Source organism: Macrobrachium rosenbergii, chromosome 41 (assembly GCF_040412425.1).
Source record: "Macrobrachium rosenbergii isolate ZJJX-2024 chromosome 41, ASM4041242v1, whole genome shotgun sequence".
Taxonomy (NCBI): domain Eukaryota; kingdom Metazoa; phylum Arthropoda; class Malacostraca; order Decapoda; family Palaemonidae; genus Macrobrachium; species Macrobrachium rosenbergii.
In genome coordinates, this window is record NC_089781.1 from 2,211,535 (window position 1) to 2,238,789 (window position 27,255).

Consider the following 27,255-nt stretch of genomic DNA (forward strand, 5'->3'; position numbering starts at 1 on the left):
GGCAGTTATCGTGATTTATATGAAAATATTTCCAAACTGATAAAAGCTACAACCATGGGTTGTTTTTTGTTGTATTTTACATGAAATTGCGCACATTTTCATATGTAAAAGTTTATGTAATGGCTAATATAAAATGGTGCAAAAATTATGACAAAATGACGAAAGAATTTCTGAAATTTTCGGCCGAGTTTCCGCTTGGATGTAAGGAAAAGTTTTTTCAAAAATTCACCATAAATCGAAATATTGTGCTAGAGACTTCAAATTTGTTACAAAATGAAGGTAAATGATTGAATATTACTAGAATGTAAGAGTTTTAGCTTGCAATTTCATTTTTCGACCATTTCGGTAGAGTCAAAGTTGACTGAAGGTTGAAATTTTTTGTAGTCGACATATGGTACGTCCGCTCGTCACCCGACAGACAGTTTTAGTCGACTTATGATACGTCCAGTCGGCGTTTAAGGGTTAACTCTTGTGCGGATGGAAAAGTAAATCTTGATTTATTTAAACTCGGACCAGTGCTTTGTTAGTAGGTTTTCATGGTCATAATTTGTTTTCTTGTACTAGGTGCTGTGATACAGTAGTACAGAGAAGAGAATGATTTGTTTTAAGTGGACTTATTGAAGTGCAGGTAGATACAATGGCTCAGGGGATGCAAGAAAAATGATATTCTATACATATTGCTAAAATAATATTCGACAGCTGTCTAATGTTATTGGTATTTCAGATTAAATAAGCTTAAAATCATTCATTTAAAGTTCATGCAAGGTTTACAATGTTATCACTAATGCAGATTTGTAATTCATTGCCATTTATAATTCATGTTGGCAATGTGATTGTCATTATATTCTTTTTCTGTGTTTGCAATATGTATTTAGGTAAGAATAAATTTAGAATACAGTCGTCCCTCGCTATATCGCGGTCTCAGTGCATCGCAGATTTTTAAAATTTAATACAGTATATCCAAATTTGTAGCATGGATTTTTCACCATATCGCGGGATTTTGTTGTACAATATTTATGTTTATTTGTGGTAAAATAAGCTTTTTCTATCCTAAAATGTTTATTTTTGTGGTATAAAAAAGCATTTTCTAGCCTGAAATTATTATTTTTAGTGGTAAAATAAGCATTTTCCAGCCTAAAAAAGTGAAAACACTATCTACTTTTCCCTTTTATTCCCTTTGTGTTTTACAGTCTCTACTTCTGTATGTGGGTAAACTGCTATTTTTTTCATTGGTTTCCATGATTCAATAAATATTTGGTAAAAGTGTGTGGTGATCTTCTTTGCATAATACAGTACAGTGAATTTGGAATCAAAATAAAATATGTAGTGTACAGCAGACGAGTAGCCAAACAATCTCACATATGGTGATCTTCTTTGCATAATACAGTACAGTGAATTTGGAATCAAAGTAAAATGTGTAGCGTACAGCAGACGAGTAGCCAAACAGTCTCACATATGGAAAATGCAGCTTCTGCTTGAGCTAGTTTTCCCACATTGAGATCATACACAGCACACTATTGGCTGATGGATGGGAAGCGACCAGCCAGAGCACCGTGCTCTGTCTCCTGGCCGCTGATTGTCTAAGAGTGTAGGAAGTGTTTTATGAGAGAGTGGGAAAGGTAGTATTTAAATGCTTTTCCTGTACAATATATTGTTTAATGATAACCATATTCAACAAAATAAATAAAAGAACAAAGCATTTCACAATAAAATATAAAAGATGAACAAAGTCGTATGTCAGTGCGGTGATTCACAGCTAACTTGGGATAGAGGGAGTGTTTATATTGTTGAGGAGAGGAGAAGAGACAGTAAAAACATTACTGTATGAACATAAAAGCAGTAACAATTCACATAGAGAAAATAAAAGAAGGGAATGTCACAATAAATTTATCATATGGTGCAATATAAAAACAGTCGAATGCAATACACTAACAATAAGAAATCGAATGGTCCTACTTGAGCAAGTGTTTGGGACTGGGCTGGCTGAGAGAGATGTTAGAGAGGAGAGGGAGGGGATGGGGGTCTGCTTCCCACTGACTTCGAGCTGTTCTTGGAATATTTTTGTCTTTCACTACTTTTTGCCCTTTTTTTTTTTTTTTTTTTCCCCCTCTACATTCGATTGCCTGAATCACTTCTTTTTGTTACAGTAAATACCTATCAAGTGACACTTGCTTTTACAATTTTTTAGCACTGTAAAAGTAACTCAGCTCCATAGTAAACATACAGGCACCTTGTTCAGCTTCTGCATGCCTTGGATTATTTGTTTATATGATTTCCTTGTGATACCTCTTTCCTTTTCTTACCTGCATTCTTTACTTATTACTTGTTTGCAAAATCCTTATGATTATCATATTATAATTTTAAATTCTGTCGTTTGCCAACAGTAAGTTGATGTGCTGTGGCATAATAAACCTCCTTCTTGCACGCAAGATCCAAGTGTATAAAATGCATCAACAATCTTACATGTGTGAGGGATTGTTTTCACATTTGCCAGATGCTGATTAATCTCTCTCTCTCTCTCTCTCTCTCTCTCTCTCTCTCTCTCTCTCTCTCTCTCTCTCTCTCTCTCTCTCTCTCTCCACACACAAACACACACATACTATCGATTCCTTTGATTATCCTTGCAAAATGTGAATAAAATTTATTTTGTTATCAACCTTTCCCAGCCGGCCCCACACCATTTTCACCAAACAGCTTGTGATTTTTTTTTTTAATTACGTAGTTTTAAGAGTATAGAAATTATTTAAGTGCATAGGAAATGTTTATAAGAGTGAGGGGAAGGGAAAGGTTTATAACTGTGGGAAAGCTTTATAAGAGGGGGGGGAGGGTTTATAAAGCCTTAAAATATATATGTATACAGTAAATAATCAAATAAATATAAGTTCGCTACTTCGCGGAGTTTTGCCTGTGGTGGGGTTTTTGTACTAGACTAACCCCCCCGATAGACGAGGGACGACTGTAGTTATCACTATGTATTTTGTTCATTTGCATTGTTTTGTTTGCATTGTGTTTTTAGTAAGAAATAAATTTACCCCAGTATTCATCAGTATTTAAATTTTTTAAAATAGAAAGTTGTCAGCAGTAAGCAGAAATAATTTGAAATAGTGATACCATTCCAAATAAATATTGTATTGTATTGTAGATTCCAGAGAAAACCTAGTTTCATTATTAGTAATTATTGGGTTCTCATATCTTAAGTAATTAAGGAAAATTTTAATACACTGGCACCTGTACTTAACGGATTTTTTTTTTCTGTCATAAAATTTGTACAAAATTCTAAGCTTTTGTTTTGCAAGTAGTATATGTGATCATTCTTTCACTCGTGTTAAAAGTTCTAACTGGAGTGTACTTTTTAATTACCTAATGTAAAGTGTCAGCTGGACATTGTTAAATTTATGCTTATAAAGCAATGATAAATTTATGCTTATAAAATAATTTTGTTCTGGCAACCAAGTGCTAAGAAGTACCGAAATGTTTGGTTAAGGAAGGTGTAAATCCTTCCTTATATGTAATGTACCAGTATTCCAAAACACTCGCACTACTGCAAATAATTTGTAGTGAAATCTGTACTAATGTTTCGTATATGAATTTTATGACAGTGATATTATTTCATTGTTGGAAATTGTCCTTTGAAATTCTAACACCATCCATCTGCAAAAGTCAAATAATACAGTTGTATCTAAAATACTGATAATTTTTATGAAACTTGATTTACAGCAGTTAGGACGTAACTAATCTTTCAATAATTGAGGTTACCAGTTATACCAGAAGTATCTCTTTATGACCAGAACATTGTAATGAGGAAAGTTAAGTATATCTTAGTTTAACCAGACCACTGAGCTGATTAACAGCTCTCCTAGGGCTGGCCCGAAGGATTAGATTTATTTATACGTGGCCAAGAACCAACTGGTTACACAGCAATGGGACCTAGAGGGTGGAATGTCACCCTATAAAAAGAATCTAAAAGATACATTAATTCATTTTGCAGGAGCCATGTACATGGAAGTGTGAACACCAGCGTTGTGGTAAAAGATGTGGAGAACCATGTTCTGTCCCACCATGCCAGAAGCCTTGTCCAAAACTGTTAAAAAATTGTGGTCATCCATGCATAGGCTTTTGCGGTGATCCTTGTCCCCCCTTGTGTAGGATTTGTAATAAGGAGGAATTAACAGAATTCACATTACTAGGATTTGAAGAAGATGCAGATGCAAGGTAAGAATACAGTGCTTTATCTAGATGATATATTCCTTTATGAGTCATTATTTGGTGGCATCCCATATACAGAGTATTGAAATTTATCTGTTTTGTGTGTAAATTTCTTAGGGCAAGTGCTCACAGATCATGATATTTGATAGTCTAAAATCAGAAAGACAAGTGTTTTAATCTTGGTCTAAAGCTAAAGTTTTAGTTGTTTTTGTTCAGGTGTCAGTATAACAAAGTAAGCACATTCCCTTCGATCCTATAGGCCATGGTCACTACTGAAATATTAATAATTAAAATTGCTTTGAAGTTTTTTGACTGTGTCACAAATTCCATTTATACTCGTGTAATGTTCGATATTTAAAGACCAGTTTTATGACATAAAATTTTGGGGTCAAACATTACATGGGGTATAGTTTTGGAAAATTGCAAGATTTTGGGACAAGGCTAAGCCTAGGGTTTGGATTTCTGACAACGAAAGTCAACAAAGTAGCATTTTCTTCTACAGAAGTTGATGAACTATTTTTTTTTTTTTTTTGTAAAATAAAGCGAATAAATACAAATGTTTTACTTATCTGAGGATCTTTTGTTATTGTTATGTTGTTTCTATATTTATGGCTGTTCTCAGCTATAATAAGTGTAGCCTACATTTCCCGAATGTAAACAAGTATTAGCCGCCATTTGCATTTTATCAGCTGTTTTCTCTTCACTTATGATTCACAAAGAGTCGTACATTTTTCTTTAGGTAAAAAGGATCTGGTAAATTCAGTTTAACTTTCCATTTTCTTCCTTCAATCACGAACACACTTTTCTGATATGCCATATTTGTTAGCAGCTTGCATGTTGTTGCTTGTTTCAGCAGAAGCGATCACTTGCAGTATAAATTTAGCAGTAAACTTGCTGTATATATTTGACGCCCTATTAAAGGGTATTGAATAAAAATATTTTGAAAACTTTTAATATAAGAAACAGTAACAGGGCAATAGAGTTAAAAGAATAGTGGAATTGGGTAAAGGGAGAGTAAAGAATAGAAACGAATGGTTATTATACAGTTTGCTAGTTATTAATGGTTGAAGAGAAATTAAAGAACAGAAATGTATGATGATTATACTCTTCACTAGTTACAGTGGTTGCTTGGCAAGCCTTGGTAGTTATGATAAAATGATTGTAAACAAAGAAAGTTGGAAGTTTTTTTCTTTTGTTTATTATAGTTAATTTTAATGATTTGAAATGAGTACAGTGGAACCCCGGTCTCCGACCGTGCGAAACTTCGACAAAATCGGATTCCGACACGAAATGCCGAGTAAACTTTGCGCCGGTTCCCGAACAACAAACCGGAATCCGACCCGACGCGATCCGACCCGTTGACGAAACATATGATGTTTGTAAACAAAAGTGTTTCGGTAACGCCGCCGCTAGTTGGCGTTGTTGGTGGCGTTCTTCCCACGCACATTTAAAAGCACTTACAGTAGACTCTGAATGGAATTTACCATAAATTAATACAATCCTGAACGTACACAATGTTTATGTAATTACAGTAGTACGCGATATGCCACCAGGACGGGCGCTCTGGTTTGTTTACATTCGCGCTTGCCACAAGCTGCCGATGCCGATGTAACTTAAGACATTTTTCTTAATTTTTATAACAGACTCTACAGTACATTTGGCTTATTTTTAATATTGTTTTATTAATTCAATGTAATGACCAGGCTTGTTTTTCATTGTATTTATCATTAACAACAGTTTTTGTGCGTACCCGTTACACTACATTCTGAGTGCATATGGGCTGCCTAGCCTAGCCTGCAGCGCTCGGTCTACCACTGGTAGGCCAATTTTTTTATACAGTATGCATTTAAAACTGTAAGAAGACTTCTATTAAGGTAAGTTATTTAACTCTGAACTTATTTAATTGTAATGTGTGTAGTGTTTTGTATAAAAAGACAAGGTTGGAGTAGTGACTGGTGGTCAGGAACGGAATAATCCATTTTCAGTTATTTCTTATGGTCGAAATTGATTCGGAATTCGACAAAATCGAATCTCGACATTCCTTCTAGAACGGATTAGCGTCGGAAACCGAGGTACCACTGTATACTGTACATTATACTAATTTTTTATACAATTTATAGGTATATTCTAAGCTTTTAGCCTCTTAGTTTAACTCAGTTTTTAGATGTCAGAATCTGAGATGATATATTTGATTCCAAATATATAGAAACATAGCCTAGGCTTATTGCCAGAATCAAAAACTCAAACAGTACATGGGGTATATGCTAAAATCCTAATATATGCAGTAAAAAATGGCGGTCGAACATTACATGAGGTCGAATATTACACGAATATATACAGTAAGTAAATTTGTTAATATTTATTGCAGTCACAATCCACTGCAAATATTAAATATTTGTCTTGCAAACTGTACCATAGAACCCATACCATGTAAATGTACACAATGAACAAGTTTGTGCACCCAAAGTTTTAGTATATAGATTGGTTTAAGAAATCCAATCAGTACTCGAAGTACAGGTCCTTTCTGAATGTGACAGACATATGGATGACTTTGCCTTCTATAGATCTTTCCCAAAACGTACTGATGTCCAGTAGGAAGTTTTGTGGTAAGCTTGGTTGATCAATTCCCTAGCTAGAGAAAGGATCCCTTTGCCATCATTTCTCGGGCAGCTCTACAGTAACGAACTGGTCGTTAGCTTTGGGCTGAAGGCCTAGATTATGCGGGTAACACAGAAGTCATACTGTCTTTGGTGCCACAGGACCACCAAAGGAAAATGATATGATCACCTTCGAATATATAGAATAAGCAAATCATAACAGAGCCAACAACAGGAAATCAAGAGAAGAAAGGGTATGACCAGTCTTCTTTCGAGTTGAGCGAGAACCACAAGCCAAGATCAACCGTCTTATCCCTTGATTTCATTGAAAAAATGCCATCTCGCTTTTGATTCCTTGATGGCCGTCGTACCGAAAGTACTTCTGTCTCTCCGAGTACTACCACTGTCTCAAACCTGACATGTAAGAACACTAGGAGCTTTGGAGACCAATGTTGGTATTGTGGTGTCGTTATCATACTGAGGATTGTAAGCAGCAATTACTGCCCCTACGTCTACTCCTCACAGGAGCAAAGTAACAGCACAAGGACCAAGGAAAGGGGCTCCAGACACCTATCCTTGACAGAAGATAAGTTTTTAGAACTTAGTCTCCAGATCAGTTGATAGATATATCCATTCAGTTGGAATACTTCGTCACGTGTACTGTGTAGGTCCAACATCTGATAGGTCTTATCTTCCTGCCTAACTCGGTAGAGAGGAAGGCAACTAGAAAAGAAAGAGATCAGTGTCTCGATCAATTCACTGTCCTTATCAGTAAGACCTCATTGGTGCCAAAAGTGAAAGTGGTTTAGCATAGCTAAGAATCATCGTTCAAAATTTCATAAACATAAAAGTTCTTCTTGTATACACATTATTGGTATTAAAACCAGTATGGTGGTAGAAACTGGTAAGAGAAAGTAGGCATGCTCAATCACTTAGCGTTGCCAAAAAAGCAGAACTCCTGTACCCGTGCAAGGGTATAGACTCCAGTGACAGAACTTGTCGGACATACATTCCTCATCCTGGGGTGTGTCTGACTAACATCTGTGTCAAGCATGCTACTGCAACCCCATTCATCAGCACTGTATACAGAGATGATGATAGGATAACCCCAGGGGATGTACTATGATAAGATGTTCTATGGAGAAATATGTTACATACTCTACTGTCAACAGAATTTGCACTGTCGACAGAGATGTCCTAGTACTGTCTATGGAAGGTGCATCGTCAACAGAGGAGACATTCTTTGAGGGGATCCCCAATGATGACAAGTTCAGTAAGCTACTCAAAAATGGAGTTGCCCTCTGATGATAGGACATTCCCCCCCCCCTTTATTCATGGCATATATATAAGTCAAAGAGAAATATATCTGTTGAAGCAACAAACCAAGTCAGCCACTTGCAGTGGGTTTGTCACCACTCTTCACTCCCCTTGCTGGAGAGAGAAGCAAAGGCTATATATGGAAGTGAAAGAGAACTACAGTATATCTGTTCAATCAACAAACCATGTCCGTTACATGCAGTGGGATTGCCACCACTTCTCACCCCCCTTGCTGGAGAGAGAAGTAAAGGCTACTGAGAAGCATGTTTATATGTTGTATGGAACATATAAATACTGTAACAGCATGACTGCAAAACTCACCTGCATCAAGCCAGTTCCAGCATATGAGTCATTCTTCACAACCGTCTATAGGTAGAGAAGAAAGGAAAAAGGGAAAGAAGAGAGACCAGTCATCTCACTCATTCCCTCTGCCAAGCTATCATCTCATCTTCCTTAGCCAAGAAAATCAAAAGGTGTTCTTGAATCCTTCCTTGAGCTTAGAAGAGCTTCAACAGCAGTAGGAGCGATCACAGGTGGGGATTTAAACTTCAGAGTTATATATGAATATGAATGAGGTCAATAACCACCTCGCAAGAGGAAAGATCTTATTCTTCGAATTCTCTATTTCCTGAGGTCAGTAACCACCTCACAAGAGGAAAGACCTTATTCATCAAATTCTCTATTCAAAAGGTGAAGGTAAACACCATAAGGGAGAGAGAGAGAGAGTGTCTTAATTGGAAACAGAAGACCCCTTCTCACACGAAGGGCTCCCATCATTCGCCACTCATTGACAATTCACTCCTTGGAATCGTGAAGAATTATGTCTGCTGACATATTATCCCTTAAACGCCGACCGGACGTATTTTACATCGACAAAAATTGTCTGTCGGGTGCCAAGTGGACGTAAAATACATCGACTACAATAAGTTTTTTAAATATTCGCGGAAAAATAGTTATAGGCCTAGTTTGCTAAAGATTTTAAATCACGCGCCTTGAGGGATGCTGGCAGTTCACTGATCATGCTGTTGTTTTGTTTACAAGCGTGACCCAGCTGCACATGCGTGAATTTCTTTCTTCTCGCACTACAAAGCATCAGCGAAGCATCGTCGGAGAGCAATTTCTTGATGCATTCGTGTTTTGCAGAACTTGTGCGAGTGTTAGCGTATTTGTGACGCAATAGGACATTTGCAGAGATGTCCAAACGTTGTCAGGACCGTGAAAGGCGCATATTGCCTGTCAGTAGTGAGTGTGTGAGGCGAGTTTTAGATTTGGATGCTGGAGAGGGACCAAGCACCCAAGGTGACCCAGCTTTTCAACGCCGTGTTGTGCAGCCACGTGTGGCCGAAAGGGACCAAGAACCACATCCTGTGCCTTTTACGACCCCTAGGAAGCATCGGGGTGTCCTGAGGGGCATTCGTAAGCATTTGGGAGGCCTCCAACAAAAGGACATTGATGAGTACTTGTTGGAGCTCGATCGAGAGCAGGTGGAAAGTCCTCATTTTGATGGCAGTTGGTCATCTAGTGACGAGGACATCACTCCCGATGTCAGTGATGACGAGTATTTGCTCCCAATGTCCGTACGAGAGCCAGAGCATGAAAGTGAACTGGAGTTGAGTGGTTTCAGTGCCTATGAGGGAGAGTCTGAGGAGGAGGAGGCACCGATTGTGGCTGGTGGGGACGAGACAGAAAGTGATGGTGAAAGTGAGGGAGATGGGCCAGAGGAGGGTGGGAGTGCGAAGTCTTGCCTGCACAAGGGCCCGTAGAAGGTTGCAACGTCGCGGCAGCTTAGGTGAAGGCCGCTTGTCCGAAAATGATGAGGGGTGGTTGGAGGACCCACCCCACCTAACATGCACCCCTTCACGGCAGCACCTGGACTGACCGTCCCTGTGCCTCTCACTGCATTGGTGTTCATTCAGCTCTTCCTTACGCGGGAATTCCTGGAATACCTCGTTGCAGAGACGGCGGATTACGCTCAGTACTGCCATGAGGAACTGCAGACGACGTTGTCATATCGCTGGCGGGGCTGCAACTTCACGGACATGGTGCATTTTTAGGGGCTCCACATTTTCTTTGGAATGATTCCTGCTGCCAACATCAGGCAATATTGGAGGCGGAATTTTTTTAAGTACGCCCAATGTGCCTGGCATTATGCCCCGTGATAGTTTCCTGGCGTTGGACAGGTATTTTCAACGCCTTCAACTGAAGGGCCATACCCCGGAATAACCCAGACCGCCTCATCTTAGTCCGCCCAGTGTTGGACTACATTCGTGAACGGTGCCAGTTTCTCCTGGTTCCTTCCAAGAACCTTTCTTTGGATGAGGGGATGATGCCATACAAAGGGCTTCTAAGCATAAAAGTGTACAACCCCAAGAAGCCAAAGAAATATGGTGTGAAGTTATTTTTTATTACGGAATCCAACACTGGATACATCGTGGACTTCTCTGTGTTTTCCGGGGTCTTCCCCACGCTGCGTGACCTTTCTTCGGTCTTGTGGATCGTTTCCGTAACCAGGGATACCACCTGTTTATGGATAATTATTATAACTCAGTAGCCCTGGGCGAGGAACTGTATGAAGCAGGTGTGCACGTCAGTGGTACCCTTCGGTTGGTGCATGGGGCCCTGAATGTCCTCAAGAGGTTCGCTAGCCAGCCGCAACATCTGGCAAGAGGAGAGACAGAGTGGCGGCGGAAGGGAGATGTCTTCGTCATCTGTTGGAAGGGGGTCCAACTCATGCCCATCATTACGACGAGTCATGAGCCCATCCAAGAAGAGGTCGTTCAGTGGAAGAAGACACGTCGGCAGGGCCGAGTTACGTATGAGGAGTTTCGTGTCCAACGGCCTACTGTCATCGGGCACTACAGTAGGCACATGGGAGGAGTTGATCTCTTTGGTCAACTAATCCAGTATTATCCCTTCGCCAGGAGAACCAGGAGGTGGACACAGAAGCTCCTCAAATACCTCCTTCAGTTGGCTCTCCAGAATGCCTACATCCTCTACTGTGGGTACAATTCTGACACCCGAAGGTTGTCCCACATCCAGTTTCTTGAGGTGGCTGGGAATGCCCTCATAAACTTCAATCCTGAGGAGTGGTCTTCCAGCACCGCCTCCCTGCCCCGAGCTCCAGATCTGCCCCAAGAGGATAGAGCAGATGTCGCTAGGAGGGCCAACCTTGGTCGTCCTGCTCCTGCTGCCGCCGCCCTTGATGATGCCACCCTTGCTGCCGCCCCCCCTGCTGTCCCTGTCCCTGTCCCTGCTGCTGCCATCCCTGACATTCCAATGTCCCGTCGGATAGTGGACCCCGTGTGTTGGCTGTAGGAAGGGGATCACACACTGGAGCCCCTAGAAGGGCGTAAGCAGAAACGGTGCCGGGTGTGCCATATGAATGGCAGAAGGAAGAGATACCCGGTTCATCTGTTGCACCTGCAAGTTAGCACTTTGCAGGATCGGGGAGTGTGACCGCAAACACCACACTTCGGTTATATATTGGAGTGCGCCTACCCAAGGGACACTGGAGGGTGCAGCGGACCGCCGAAGGGAGGCCCATCTGCAGTAAGGGCGCGCGTCTCCCTCCTCCACCTGTACCTCGTTATGTCTAGAGGAAAAAAATGCAAGACTCTTCAATGGAGGAGGAAGAAAACAAGAATAGAACGAAGAGTCAGGATTTCGAGTGAGTATTCTGCATTGATTTTATATTTAATTTTATATTTATTACAAGTTTTTATATATCTGTATTTATTGGTGTTTCGTATATTATTTCGTTTTATGCAAAAAAAAAAAAAGTTTTTCACCTGCATTCCTTTCATTTATGTATTCGTACCAAAATAAAAAAAAAATATATGTGTGTTTGTGTATGTATGAATGTGTATATATATATATAGATATATATATGTGTATATATATATATATTTTTTTTTGGTAAGCAAAGAATCTTACATTCTAGTGATATTCAATCATTTACCTTCATTTTGCAGCAAACGGGAAGTCTCTAGCACAATATTTCGATTTATGGTGAATTTTTTAAAAAACTTTTTCCTTCTGTCCGCACGCGCTAACTCTGCTGAAAATCTCGGAAATTCTTTAGTCACTTTGTCGTAATTTTTCCACCGTTTTCTATTAGCCGTTACACAAAGTTTTATATATGAAAATGTGTGCAATTTCATGTAGAATACAAAAAAAAAAAAAACTCATGGTTCTAGCTTTTATCAGTTTTGAAATATTTTCATATAAATCACGACAAGTGCCAAAATTTCAACCTTCGGTCAACTTTGACTCGACCGAAATGGTCGAAAAATGCAGTTGCAAGCTAAAACTCTTACATTCTAGTAGTATTCAATCATTTACCTTCATTTTGCAACAAACGAGAAGTCTTTAGCACAATATTTCAATTTATGGTGAATTTTTGAAAAAACTTTTTCCTTATGTTCCTTACGTCCGAGTGTGCTAACTGCTGAAAATCTCGGAAATTCTTTAGTCACTATGTCGTAATTTTGCACCGTTTTCTATTTAGCCGTTACATAAAGTTTTATATATAAAAATGTGCACAATTTCATGTAGAATACAACAAAAAATAACTGATGGTTGTAGCTTTTATCAGTTTTGAAATATTTTCGTATAAATCACGATAAGTGCCAAAATTTCAACCTTCGTTCAAATTTGACTCGACCAAAATGGTCGTAAAATGCAATTGTAAGCTAAAACTCTTACATTCTAGTAATATTCAATCAATTACCTTCATTTTGCAACAAACAAAAAGTCTCTAGCACAATATTTTGATTTATGGTGAATTTTTGAAAAAAACTTTTTCCTTATGTCCGCGCGCGCTAACTCTGCTGTAAATCTCAGAAATTCTTTAGTCACTTTGTCGTAATTTGTGCACCGTTTTCTATTAGCCGTTACATAACGTTTTATATATGAAAATGTGCACAATTTCATGTAGAATACAACAAAAAATAACTCATGGTTGTAGCTTTATCAGTTTTGAAATATTTTCATATAAATCACAATAAGTGCCAAAATTTCAACATTCGGTCAACTTTGACTTGACCGAAATGGTCGAAAAATGCAATTGTAAGCTAAAACTCTTACATTCTAGCAATATTCAATCATTCACCTTCATTTTGCAACAAACTGGAAGTCTCTAGCATAATATTTCGATTTATGGTGAATTTTTGAAAAAACTTTTTCCTTACGTCTGGCATGCTAACTCGGCTGAACATCTCAGAAATTCTTTAGTCACTTTGTCGTAAGTTTTGCACCGTTCTCTGTTGGCCATTACATAAAGTTTTATATATGAAAATGTGTGCAATTTCATTTAGAATACAAGAATGGTTGTAGTTTTCATCCAGTTTGAAATATTTTCATATAAATCACGAGAAATAGAAAAAATTCGACCTTCGGTCAACTTTAACTCGACCGAAATGGTCGAAAACTGCAATTGTAAGCTAGAACTCTTACATTCCAGTAATATTCAATCATTTACCTTCATTTTGCAACAAACGCGAAGTCTCTAGTACAACATTTCGATTTATGGTGAATTTAAAAAAAAAAAATTTTTTTTTAGGTCCCCACATTACGAATTTATGCATCATTTTGTTATAATATTTTCTCTGTGTTGCTTTGATCGTTTTACAATTTGTTATATACCAAAATCATTGCAATTTAATGCACAATACAACAAAAAAAAATAACTTTAGCTTTAACCGTTTTGCTCACAGCGCGATTTGTATACAATTATATATGAAATTTTTTTTTGTGCTGTCATATATTCCAATATTTATATATAATGATATTTTTTTTCATTTCTGATGGTTACATACTAAACTTCAGGCAATGACATAAAAAGGAGCCAAAAATGAACTCTTAATCTTAAAAACTAAGCATGCTGTGATTATTTGAAAAAACTTTCTTTCCGCTTCGCCGCTAACTCTCAAACCTCGCCGGCATACGGGAGACACTTGTAAATAAACGCTCAGTGTTTAAGGGTTAAGTAAGCAGAATTCAGACTGTTAAGATTTACTTCAAATTTGAAAAAGAAATCTTAAGAAATGAAATCAACACAAGTATTCAGTGTTAAAGAGTCAACACATAAAAAGTGCTAAATCAATGTTAAATCAATCACCAACACAAAATCTTTGGTAACACTGAAATTATAAACACAAGAACACATAGAAGAAATGTCAAGACAAGAGCATGTAAAAATGCACAAAAAGTGTATCAACAATAATTTCACCAAGGCAAAATCTGTTTAAAGATTATATCTACCTTTTTAAAAAGATTACATCCACATTTTTAAAAGACCACATTCACCTTTGTACTATGTTAAAATAATAAGTAAATACCACTTTACCTTATACAAGTCTCTGCACACCATTACACAACTCCTTTTTCTTCAGTAAAAACACTTGTACCTCAGGCCTGTTACAATATGTTCTCTCACATCAGATTCTACCAAGGGAGCATTAAATATTATTAACAGTTCACAAAACTTATATGTTTGGGAGAGTGACCAAAATTTTACCTCCTATATGAAGAGGAAATGAGAGAAAGAGAGAGAGAGAGAGACCAACCTCTACAGGGTCTCAGTCTGGACTAACTAATATTCTACCAAAAATCTTCCATGAGGTTAAACCTGGGTTGCTAGTTAGGCATTTGAAGAAAGTGGTCACCCTGGAAGAAATAGGAATAAACTGAGTTTCTGTCTCTACAATAGAATAAACATAATTTCTTTCTTACAGTAATAAACAGATGATTTATTCTCTGGCTCAGAAAGCGACATAGGCCTGTACCCTTATCTGAATGATTGACAGCTGCCTGCCTTAACACTTGTGTAAACACGCAGGCCTCTGCACTGGCCATGGATATCAAACCTGTCAACCCACCTCCCTTTTAACTGATAACATTAGAGGCTTCTAGGATCACTCTCTCACCCACATCCTGTCAACCTGAGCAAACAAGCCTACAGGAAGACACATCTTATCACCAACCAACCCTTTTTGTAGAATCTGAGATTTTGCATCTCCCTTAAACACTATTTTTGCAGTCATTACATTTAATATATGACAAACACAAAAGAAAGCATATAAGCATTTTACAAAAACACATACTACAAAACCACTACAAAACCACCTCATTATATCTCACAACACACAAGAAATATAGAAAATAGCACATCAAAAATATAGAAAACATATAACTTTTATAGAATACACACATCATAAGACATTATATATATATATATATATATATATATATATATATATATATATATATATATATATATATATATATATATATATATACACACACACACACACACATATATATATACATTTTTTTGTATTATAAATTGCAATCAGTGGTGTATTATATATATATATATATATATATATATATATATATATATATATATATATATATATATATATATATATATATATATATATATATATATATATATATATATATATAATGATTATTATCACTTTTGTACATGATTCATTTATCACACATAACCACAGGTGAAAAATCAGAAGCGGGGTGTAGGTCCTGCACCCGCTTCTTATTTTTCACCTGTATACTCATTTTTTTTGTATTATAAATTGCAATCAGGGGTTTGGTTTGGAAACTGATTACACAGTAAGTTGGTTTTGTCATAGTTAACTCAGTTCAGAGTGCTTTTCTTGCCTCTAGTTAGCGTAAATGAATCTCTAGATACTTTATTTATATGGGACAAGGTTATTTTTCATTATATGAATTGTTTTTAAGTTGAAATATAACAAGTAGGTCTCATTGTGAAATTAATTTAGCCATGACATTGGCCTTTTTGGGAGCATGTTTGTTTTGTGTAAAAAAAAATCATGATTGCATTCACCATTTTCACTTGATTTCTTCATAATACAAGGATTACGTATTTATCTTTTATCGGTGTGAAAACAGCAGTAATATGTGTTCTTTCATGCCCAGTAGTTTTGATTAAAATACTTTCTCACCAATGTTATTTACGGTCGAGTTTCATCCATGTTGCGGATCCACAATAAATTATAGTCAGTAGTATCTTGAACATTATTTTCACAGCTTCATCTGCAACTTGCAACTTAAATTTAGCAGTATATTTCCTTGCCGATCTTTTATCCATACTGAATAAGGGTATAATGTAAAAATATATCAGTCCTATTCTACTTAATGTCATTTCAGTCCTAATCTACTTAACGTCATTTGTAACATAATTACGGTTAATGTTTACTACCGTACGATGGTTGACAAAAAAGCAAAACAACCGCTGTTTTCCGAATCAGGTATTAGGAAAACAACAGTTTCTCCTTCTATTGTTTATGGCTGTACGCATATATGTAAAAGTATAACGTTATTAACAATACTTTTATCATTCTCTTTTAATTTTTTAATTAGAAGGTGGGATAAAGAGATAGAGGAAAAGAAGTTGGTCTATTGTAATTTCGTCTCTCTCGCTGCCTGATTGCAGGTTGCTGCCTGTGCCTGCGTAAAATTTAAAAATATTTTCTAAATATTGTCATATCGGTGTCAGTTGCTGACCTCATGCAAAATTGAATTATCATAAGGCGAATTATCGTAACTTGAGCACTACTTCTATTGTAGGTTGCAGAGCCATTGCTTCTCTTTGGAGAAAGCTACCCTGAGCTGATTAAGTAATACTTTCTTCCAAAATTGGTCTTAATGTTTTTGGGTGTGAGGTGCCTCAGTGACTCCATTATGTAGGTGGGTAACTCATGAGGGATCATGATTTAGGTTTGGTTTAAACTCCCACATCAGCTTTGCAGGCCTGACACAAAGGGGCCAGTAAGTTGCCATTCTGCGTTGCACAGCAACCAATGGCCACATTTGGGGTTCACATTCCACCTCCTGAGGTAGTGGACCTCCCTTGATGATGATCCTCATCTGACAAGTACTTGCCATGGGATCATGTTCATCAGGGAAGCGGTGATGAGGAAATTTATATCTTGATAATTTAGTTATAGGGAATCTCTTGCCTGCCTCGAGCACTCAATGTTGGAGTCAGCTAATGATAGAGGGTAAGTTAGTTTCACCTCAAAAATAATGATTTTTATGATAAAACAAGATTTTTTAGGTACTTACCCTTTATCATTAAGAAACCTACCCTCCTCCCCTCTTAAGAGATTAGGAGTGGAATATGAACAACCATAACAATCGCTGTCTGACCCCCCCCCCATCCTACAAAGGGTCAGGGAGTAACTGTTGGGAGCGGTCATTAATGATTGTTTCAATTTTAACACTAGTCAAACCCGTGCCAAGTACCTGCAGATGGAGCTAATGATAGAGGGTAAGTATGTAAAAAATTGATTTTATTTATTTTTGTTATTTTTGTTTATTTATTTATTTTTATTTATTTATATTTTTTATTTTTATTGATTTATTTACTATTTATTTATTTTTATTTATTTTCAATTATTTATTTATTTTTATTTCTTTTTATTTATTTTTATTTATGTAATTTCATTTATTTTCTTTTCTTTATTTATTTCTATTTAGTTATTTATTTATATTTTTTTATTTATTTATTTTTATTTATTTTTATTTATTTATTTATCTATTTATCATAAAAATCATTATTACTTTAGTGTAAAGTGTTTCTGGATGGTAGACCATACTGTACAATATCTTGAATATTCGCTAATTATTTTAATTTTATTTTCCAGTCTTTATTTATTAAAATGCAAAAACTTTTAATTACATAGTATGGAAAAATGAATGACTAGGTAACTTTACCCCTAGCTATAAAGCTATATTGTACAAAACAAGTAAACATGCATAAAACATAAAAAATAAGTCATTCTCTTACCTGAGAGAGAGAGAGAGAGAGAGAGAGAGAGAGAGAGAGAGAGAGAGAGAGAGAGAGAGAGAGAGAGAGAGAGAGAGAGAGAGCGCAGCTGGGGACAAGATTTCACAGGCACTTAAAACTGGCTGGGATGAGAGTAGAATGTTGGAGTGTTGCCTACATGAAAACTGTTTTTTAAATTTTTTGTACAGTGATTAGAGATGAACATCAACAGTGATAAAATATTCTCAGATAAAATATTCTATTGTGTACTGTTGTAAAATGTGTGTTAATCATAGTCAACTAAACTCGTAATGAAATACGGTACAAAAAATCAGAAGCAAAGATATATGGCAACAATACCTCCGTCATCTGTCGTGAAATTGCTAGTGTTGTTTATTTTCATGTTTCTTTATGTTTATGGTACAGTAATTGATGTTATTTTCATTTAAAGGATATGTACAGTACAGTACTGATATAGAGAGAGAGAGAGAGAGACAGACAGAGAGAGAGAGAGAGGTTACGTCGTCACAGAAAAATTTTTTGTTATAAGAATGACAGCACAAGAATTGTTGAATAAATCTACGGGAGATGGAGAGGACTAACCACAAAATGACGTAAACCAAGAACTTACTGTAGTGTAAATAATTTTATTTATCATAAATGTATTTGTACTTAATCACGAAAATACTAACATGATGTACAAACATAGCATTCTCTGTGGAGGTCGTATCCCATCGTTCTGAACTATCCACATATTTTAGATGTGCTCTGTATAATGGTACTATTCTAAAATATGTACCTGTACAGTAAATATCATTTCAAAATCATCTTACAACACAGGAAAATATCAGTACTATACGTAAAATATATGCCCAGTGCATTATAGTATGCGTAGAACGATGCCGTAGGCTAAGGAAAATGTGTTTCTGAATGATAGGGGATACTTAAGATTAATAGTTGTAGGCTGGTACTTAATTTTGCAACTTGACTTTGAAATGATGTAAGGGCATTCGTGGATGATAGTTTGAGGTTTATTTTTGTGTAAACTGTCAAGTGTAGCAATGAACTGTTGAAGTAAGCAGTTATAAGTGTTTTAGGTCTGTATATAGCCTACTTAAGAGTAACAGTAGTAGGAGAATATTGTAATCTAAGGTTATTTTGGGTTTGGGTGTTTTGGGATGTATTTTTGGTTGAAATAATATTAAATTGTTTTAGTATGATAATTTAAGGTATATTTTAGTTTGAACTACCAAATTGAGCAGTGAAATGTTAAAAGGGGCAGTTATAAGTGTTTTAGTTTAAGGGTTACAAGGTATTTGGCAGCTATTAGCCAATTATAAGCATTTTTAAAGGTGATTTTTGTATTTCCATAATAGGTTCTGGAACCTATTCCCGGTTAAAAAGGGGGGGCCACTGTACAGTATAATCTTTTCAGATGTAAAGATGCATTTCTACAGTGTTAGTTATTAATGATATTCTGTCTGAGAAAACAGGTTTGACATAAGAAAACCTATTTTCCCTTATGTTCAGTGAAGCTGAACTCTGTTTTCCATCGTTGAAACCTGTAAGAAGTGACTATTGCACATGCGTGTCCGTCATCTTGTTTTCAACGTGTCCGTCATCTTGTTTTCAACTGGGCAAGCAAAAGACCAGAATCCATTGCTTGCTGCTGGTCAACGTAGAATGATCCCTTGCCCAAATCCCATGCTTTTTTGTCAGGGAAGTGGAAGGTTTTTGAGGACTCAACAGCGACTACCAAAAACAGGTTTTTCATACGTCAAAACTTGTTTTTTTGATAGCCACAAGTTTCAAGCCCCATTCCTTATTCTAAAAACCTTTTGGGTTTTTGGTAACACAAGAAACTAAACAAGAACTTGCATGTTTAGGGGGAAGTTCTGTAGTGACTTACCTAAGTATGCTGGGTGTGGTTGCAGTCTTGTCGCACCTTCCCCACCGATAGTCAGCATATAGTACTCACCCGTAAGGAAGACCCCCTGGTATTCCGCTGTAGGGCGTATTGGGTCAGGACTAACCATACCACCTACTGATACACAGTGTAGTCAAATTAGTTCGAGCTCATGCCAGTAATGTTTTAAGAATACTGTTTCTGATGGTCACCTTGTACTTTCGGAGACTTCTTCGAAAGAAACATTTCTGAAGAAGGCCAACGACTTAGTTTCCTAATATCATGTGACCTGGGAAGTGAGTGTGGGTTTGCTTTTTTAATGAGGGACACTAAAATTATTCTTATCCCTTGTAGAGAGAGTGGTTTATTCGTGCTAGGGTGTAGGAAAAGCAAACTTTCTGGGATGTTTGCCGTGACCTCTAGGTAAACCTTGTACTTGAACTGGGTATAATGTTTTGTATGTTAAATTGAGTTTTCTTATAAGAATAGGAGGCATCCTTCTTGAAGGATCCTCATTCTTGGCCAGGAATGATGGGCCAGGGGACAAAAATACAGTAATTGATTATCAGCAGTTTTTGTGTTGTAACGTTCCCATCTAAGTTCACTAATACGAGTTTTCGATACCAATTCGATCAGGAAGATTGCCTTTTGTAGCATGTGAGTTGCGGTTTTATTGGGTCCGCTGAATTGAGGTTAGATAGAAGTCTAAGTACCTTAATCAAGGACCAAGTAATTGGAAGTCTTTCGGGAGCTGGTCTTTGTATAGCAACAGACCGCAGAAGGGAAATAACAACTGTGCTGGAGTCAATCCCAAATCCATAAAGCAAGAGTTCCGTTAATGCTGCTTTGTATGCTATGATTGTTGCAACTGCAAGACGTTTGTCTTCAAAAAGGTATATCAGAAATTGTAAGTGTTTCTATAGAAATGTCAACTGGGTTCTCAGTATGGATAAAATCAAAACATATCTTCCATATGAAGTGGTATTGCCGGATAGATGATGTCCGTAATTTTTGCACTAGGTACCTAGCAGTGTTGGTTGAGAGTTTCTTGGTAGATAATATTTAAAGAAGCCATACCCTGTACATGAAGGTCTTGGCTCAGAAAGAAGGATGCATAAACAACTTTCCTACTTTCTGGGATAGAACAGCGGATAGTATTGGCATTGATCTTTTCACCTGTTTTTGAAGTAATAGAACCAATGCCTGTTTGGGCAATTTGGGGCTGTTAAGTAAGCTGTTCCTTTGAAGGTTGGGAGTTTGCTCAAAACTTTTGAAATCTGGGACAGTGGAGGAAAAAGATATATCGTCCTCCACTTGTTCCAGTCTTGTAGGAAGGCATCTCCAGCTATTGCTTGACTGTCCACGTTCAGAGACACATATACTGGGAGTTTATGATTCTTGTATGTGGCAAACAGGTCCACTTTCGGTTGTGGAAGCATGTTGGCTATTGTCTGAAAAGAGTGGATGTCCAGCATCCTAATTGTGGAAGTATGTTGGCCATTGTCTGAAAAGAGTGGATGTCCAGCATCCCCTCTGTTGAGGTTCTTGTTTTCCTTGATAGAGAGTCTGGTATTACATTGAGAGACCTTGTGAGGTGAATTGCGGACAGGGTCACTTCTTTTCTTGCACCATCCGAAGGATGGCTAGCATTACCATGTTGAGAGGAGGTGAACATGGTCTCGATCTCTTGATGCAGAACATTGCAGTCGTGCTGTCTAAAACCAACAGAATATGTCTCTCTTCTGGAGGTTTGAGTTGTTGTAAGACAAAAGGACAGCCATCGATTCCAGGAAATTGATATGACACTTCCTCAGAGTACCTGGACCACCTCCCTCCCACCTGAAAATCCTCCCAATGTCCTCCCCAGCCTGTCAACAAGGCATCTGTGTTTATTGTCACTCACAGATGGAGGAGTCAGCGTGACCTGTTTCGCTAGATATTCCCTCCGGGTCCAAGGCCGAATTATCTCCTTAACTTTCTGATTCTTTTGCGGAGAATGGTCTCTCGTCTTTTTTCTTGCTTGCAATAGCCAAAATTTGTTCATGTTTTTCAATTGCAATCTTGAGTATTGGAGCTATTACTGATACAAACTGCAGCAGACCCATCATGCGTTGTAAATGCCATCTGGAAACTAAGGGCTGTACCAGGAACCTTTTGAGGTCTTTCCTTATTCTGTTCTGAGTTTTGATGGGGAGAGACAACATGGTCTGAAGAGTATCCCAACACAGTTCCAGCCACTGAAAACGTCTGCTGGGCGTGAGCAAGGATATTTTCCAATTTATTATAAAACCTTTTGATTGAAGACTGTTGACCACTGCTCTTAGGTTTTTCAAGTACCTTTTTTTTTGTGGACCCCCAGATTAACCAGTCGACTAGGTAAGCTATTAGTTGTATTCCTTCTTTCCTGAGTTTGCGGACAACTACTGTTGCTAATTTTGTAAAAATTCATGGGGCAATGGGTGGAAGGGAGTGATGAAAGGGACGTGCCAGTATGCGTCTTTCAGATCTTTAGAAACTGTCCAAGTCCCTTTTGGAATGATTGAACATACTTGGACAAGTTTAGTCATCTGAAACCTTTGGCAAGCAATGTACTTGTTCAGTGTTGATAGGTCCAGGGGCATGCTTTGTTTGGAGGAATCCATTCTGGGAACACTGAACAGACGTGCCTGGTGGTGAATATACGCATGTTTATGGCACCTTTTAACAGGGCCTTCTGCACGTAATCTTCCAGATAGGGGTCTGGTTCATGAAAGAACCCCTTTAAAGGGGGCAGGGGATGAGACCATTTCCACCCCAGCCCTGTTGAGAACAATGCTGTGTCCCCAAGGAGAAGACTTCCATTCCCTGAGGTGTCTTTGAACCCGACTCCCTACCAAACAGTTCCTATTAGTATCCCCCTCTTCCTCTACCTTTTCCCTTGATAGTCATTCCGGCTGTTGCTTTTCCTTTTACTGTATAAGACAGTTTTTGGACCCTGTGAAAAGGATGTCCTTGCTGATGTGGTGGTTGATGTCCCTTTGAAGGGGGTTGTCCCCTCTGACCACCTACTTGTTTATGAGGAAATTTCTTGGAGGTGACTGTAGGCTTATATGATTTTTGATCAAAGCGAGCCTTTTTTTGAATTGGGTAAAGGGAAATTTTGGGTTATTTGTTTCCTGAATTTTCCTTTTCCCAGAAGAGCATTCACTGTACAATTTTGTTGGTGTGCTTGCTCATTGAGTTGAGTTACAACAGAATCCTCAAACAGGTCTTTACAGAAGGGGTTAAATAAAAGAAGTCACATTGTGAAGTTACTTGATGGAGCCTTCCAATGTTTCCATTCGGGCTTTCATGCGCCAGTCTGAAAAGACATAGAGTGCTTCCCATAGGGTTCTCTTAAGATTTAGCCACAACACCAAAAATTATCCTGGAATCTTCTGGAATCCTTTTGGTGGCAATTTCTAGCAAGGTGGAAGAGGTCAAGATACTAAGGAGGTGAGTCCTAGCATGGAATTCTGATGAAGCTGTTTCATCTGAGATTCTTCTCAGATTGCTGAGAAGCCACATTTAATAGGAGGTTTTCCTTTGTAAAGGGAGTTGAGCTGTTGCCCATTCCGTGGTGTAATTTTTCAAAACTGGGAGGACTGTGACAAATGGTTTTACCTCTTTCATTGGCTCCTGTTTTCTAGTTGCTACATAATTCTGAAAGTCTGCCTTCACATGGTTAATTATTTTAAAAGTGAAGGAACAGACGGCGGGGGTTACTTGGTGAGCAAATTTGGTTTTATTCATAATGTAAGTATAGGTCCACCTTCCTTTGACCTGGTAAAGGGCATCATCTACAGCTTTCAATGCTGTATTCCTACATAAGAGAACTGTTTCTTTTGAGGTTTCTTCATGTCTGGCAAAGGTGGTATCAGGTGCCATTCTGTATTAGGGAATGCTGCCCTATCTCTAAACCCACATGTACAACTTCAATCATGGTTTTTCTCTCATTAATTAGATACTTACCATCAGGAGAGAAAATGCACATTGAAGAGTCTCGCCAAGGATTATCAGTATTATCAGGGGAGAATATTGGAGCCCCTGTTATATTTTGAGCTGAAGTTTTGTAGTCCGAACTGGCCATTTTGTTGGTTCCAGTTGGAATTCTAACCTTGGACCTTGTTTGGTCAGAATTTGTTTCCACTCTCCCGTTTTGGTTGCAGGATGCAGTACTTTTACACTTTGGAGTGTACATCACTGACTTGATTTTTTTAATTTCCTGTTTGGAATCATGCAATATGTCTAATATATATTGCCGTTCTGTGGCAAGGACATCTTTGCTGTTGTTCATAATTTCTGTACGGAATTAATCAAATGCTGCGAACTGTGTATCCCTTTTTGGGGGAGCTTGCGTAATCTGACTGAGCATCCACAGCTGAACTATAACTGCCTGTTACCCTCTGAAAATTTAGTCATTTCAATTCGGGTTAAGTGGATCCTTGTGTCCGTTTTGGAGGAAAGATCCTGATCAGCTACTGAAAGCTGCATGGGTGATTAAATTCCTTCTGGACAGAGTCTCCCATGGTTAGCTGAAGGTTGTGTCCCTGATCCTTCTGGGTTCAGCATGGTATTTCTGTATCAGTATCAGCTTCATGTGTAAGAAAATCACCTCCAAGTGGGAACCTCCTGTATTTCCTCCGCAGGGTTAACCTGGGAGGTATTGGGGATTGATGTTACTTGGTTGTGGCCCAAACATAGATCTTCTGAGAAAGGGTCAAATATCTGCTGCTGGAGTTCTGCCGGAAAGATATATCTCCCCCTTCCTTCCCCTTGCTGAACCCTAGGACCTATTGTGACAGGTTAAAACGAGCTGTTTTGTCCTTAAAACTTTCTTCCAAGATTACACTACAAATTTCCCTCACATCTGGCGACCAAGCAAATTTGTCTTGTTTTTTACAAGGACTATGCTCATGGCAGGTGGTATAGTCTGTATCCACTGGCAAGAAGCGAACCGAGCCATTTTGCTATGGAACACTTGAGCTGAGGGTCCTGCATAATGGCAGGCCCGTAGTGAAAAAACAATTTGTTATTAGAAACTAATTTGTATTAATTATTTTTAATAAGGGACACTTTTATAAATCCCTGTATTTCTGGGATCGACCTGTGTTGCCGAGTGAAATGTCCCATATAGCACACATTTCTAGGTATAAATATTGCTAGATATACCAGAGAAAAAAGCTATACAGCTAGTAGGATGCCAGAGTTACTACCTCTGGATCGATCATCCTTATAGGATGTCGGCATGTCATCTAGGAGCGAGTGGAAGCCACTACCACAGATGCTTAACCCAATAAATCTCTCCTCTCCAAAACTCCTCTGCCTAAGAGGTGCCGATACAGCGGTCCTTCTCCGCTCGCTACTACTAATTCTACCCATAATCCTCATCCGCTTATAGCACACCTTGACGACAACACGCGTTGTTTTTCGTTGTGTTATTTTGCATCTTTTTTCCCTTTTTTGGATATTTTGATTCTTCATGATGGCTTCCATCGTTCAGGGTGCGTCTTCATCTAAGTTGAGTATTCAATTTTGGTTGTTTTGGGACTTGGTTGGACTAATTAAGTCCCGTTTATTTACTTGCGCCTGGTCGGCTCGGGGCCGCCATTTTCGTGTTCGTTCATGGCTGTAGTCCCCAGCCTTATCATGCTCATATCTTCTTTTCGTCGTGGACGTTTGAAGATTATTTTATTATGCTCCTCTTTTTAATGATAGTTTCAATTTTCGCTCGATCTGACGCGATTGGCTGTTATTATATTTTAGTTAGTGGAAAGTGAGGCCTAGCCTAGCCTTTCCTTTTTGTGCTTTATGTAGGTGCATTTTGTAAAATGTTTTGTTATTATACCATTTCAATTGATTATGTATCAATATCCTTGCGTCTGATTTTGGGTAGTGTTTTATTTTAGCCTACCTGACCAGGTTGGCTCTGCCAAATCTCGGAAGGTAGGCTAAGCTGGCCCCAGTCATTCTCCCTACTTTGGCTTCTAGGCCTAGGTAGGTAGGTTTTCTTGGGTGGCCTTCGTTCGAGTTTGGGTGCATGCCCGTCCTCCCTGACCAGTTTGATTCATCAAATCTCGAAAGGTGTGGTTTGGTGCTAGCGCTCTTTCTCATTCGTCCCTCTGGCGTGTCTTAGCCTCCCTGACCAGGCGTTGACTTCGGAAGGTTAGGCTAGACCATAGATATTATTTTTATGTATTTCGCCTTATTATGTTTATCTCCCATTTTATCAGACATTATCTACTTGGCTCTCCCTTTGGGGCATTTTAGAGCAAAGCTCATTTGCCCCTTTTGGTTGAGATGACGCTTCGTGGAAGGTGCCTAGGCACCTGACCTGTTGCAGTCGCCATGTTTTCTCTGCTCCCGCTTCTCCACCGTTCCGCCATCCGGATTTGTTCTGGCGGCTATCGTTAGCTCGCTTTTAGCTCCTAGTAGGAACTATAGCTTGAGTGTCGTTGCCTTCTGTTTACGGCGGAATTGTAGAGGGACCGGGATGACTACTATTTTTAATATTATTATTATTACTGTAGTTTCCGTGAGCGGTGTTCTGGGGAACCAGTCCCGAACCTTCGCTCCGGCGACTAGCCCTCTCTGGTTGTTGATTCCTGTGTGGTTATTTTTCGAGACGCTCCAGCGTCATCGGAATTGCTTTCCGGTGTGATCGGCTTCAGGTTTGGCCTACCTGTTCAGATTGCATTGGAGCGTTCCGCCGTAACCCCAGTTCTCAACTCCGGTGTAGAGAGGAATATTATTACTTTGTTTTTACTAGTTTAGTTTTTTACCACACGTAAGCTGTTCCGGCGCTTCTCCTTGATACTCTTGTATCAATTCCTCTTACAGGTGGTTCATTGCCAGGAGCCAGGCTGCAATGCCTACCTTCAGCAACCCTGTGGCCACGTAGCATGCAGGTCGCATGCCGGCTGTGCAGTCGAGGTGGACGATCATCTCGTCTGGCATCCAGATGGCTGCGATGTGTGCTACGCTCTCTATTTGGATGTAATTGATGATTCGGTATGTTAACCTTTTATTTTGCGCATGAATATTTCAAGCAACTTCGAAGTATACCTGATTAAACGATAGAATCTATTGTCAATTCCTTATATTGACATTATATCTGGTTACAGGTCCCTCGGTCCCATCAAGCCTCATCTCTGGCTACTTTGAAGATCTGGGTCGGCGGCTTCGGTCGCAACGTTGGTCAGGGACGCCCCTATGTTCTGGCGGAGGACATTTGCAATATCCTCTACCCTATGGCTAGGGCCTCTGCAGCAGTAGCCCCGAAGTGGCGGAACCCCTGATCAGTAGGATTAGGCTCGAGTCTCAGATCACACCGGAAGAACATCAAGAGCTGTGCGGGGAAGTGGCCGAGGAAGTGGCCAACATCAATCTTGACATCG

The 27,255-nt window shown here is 38.6% G+C and overlaps 1 protein-coding gene across 3 annotated transcripts in view; it reads left to right on the forward strand.

The window, feature by feature from the left end:
* The window catches only part of LOC136826576 (NFX1-type zinc finger-containing protein 1-like), a 321,939-nt gene that overhangs the window by 260,536 nt on the left and 34,148 nt on the right, over positions 1–27,255 (forward strand). For all 3 annotated transcript variants that reach the window (XM_067083776.1, XM_067083778.1, XM_067083777.1), the window contains exon 11: positions 3,989–4,212. In XM_067083776.1, the coding sequence (XP_066939877.1) occupies positions 3,989–4,212 (224 nt within the window). The remainder of the gene's footprint in view (positions 1–3,988; positions 4,213–27,255) is intronic.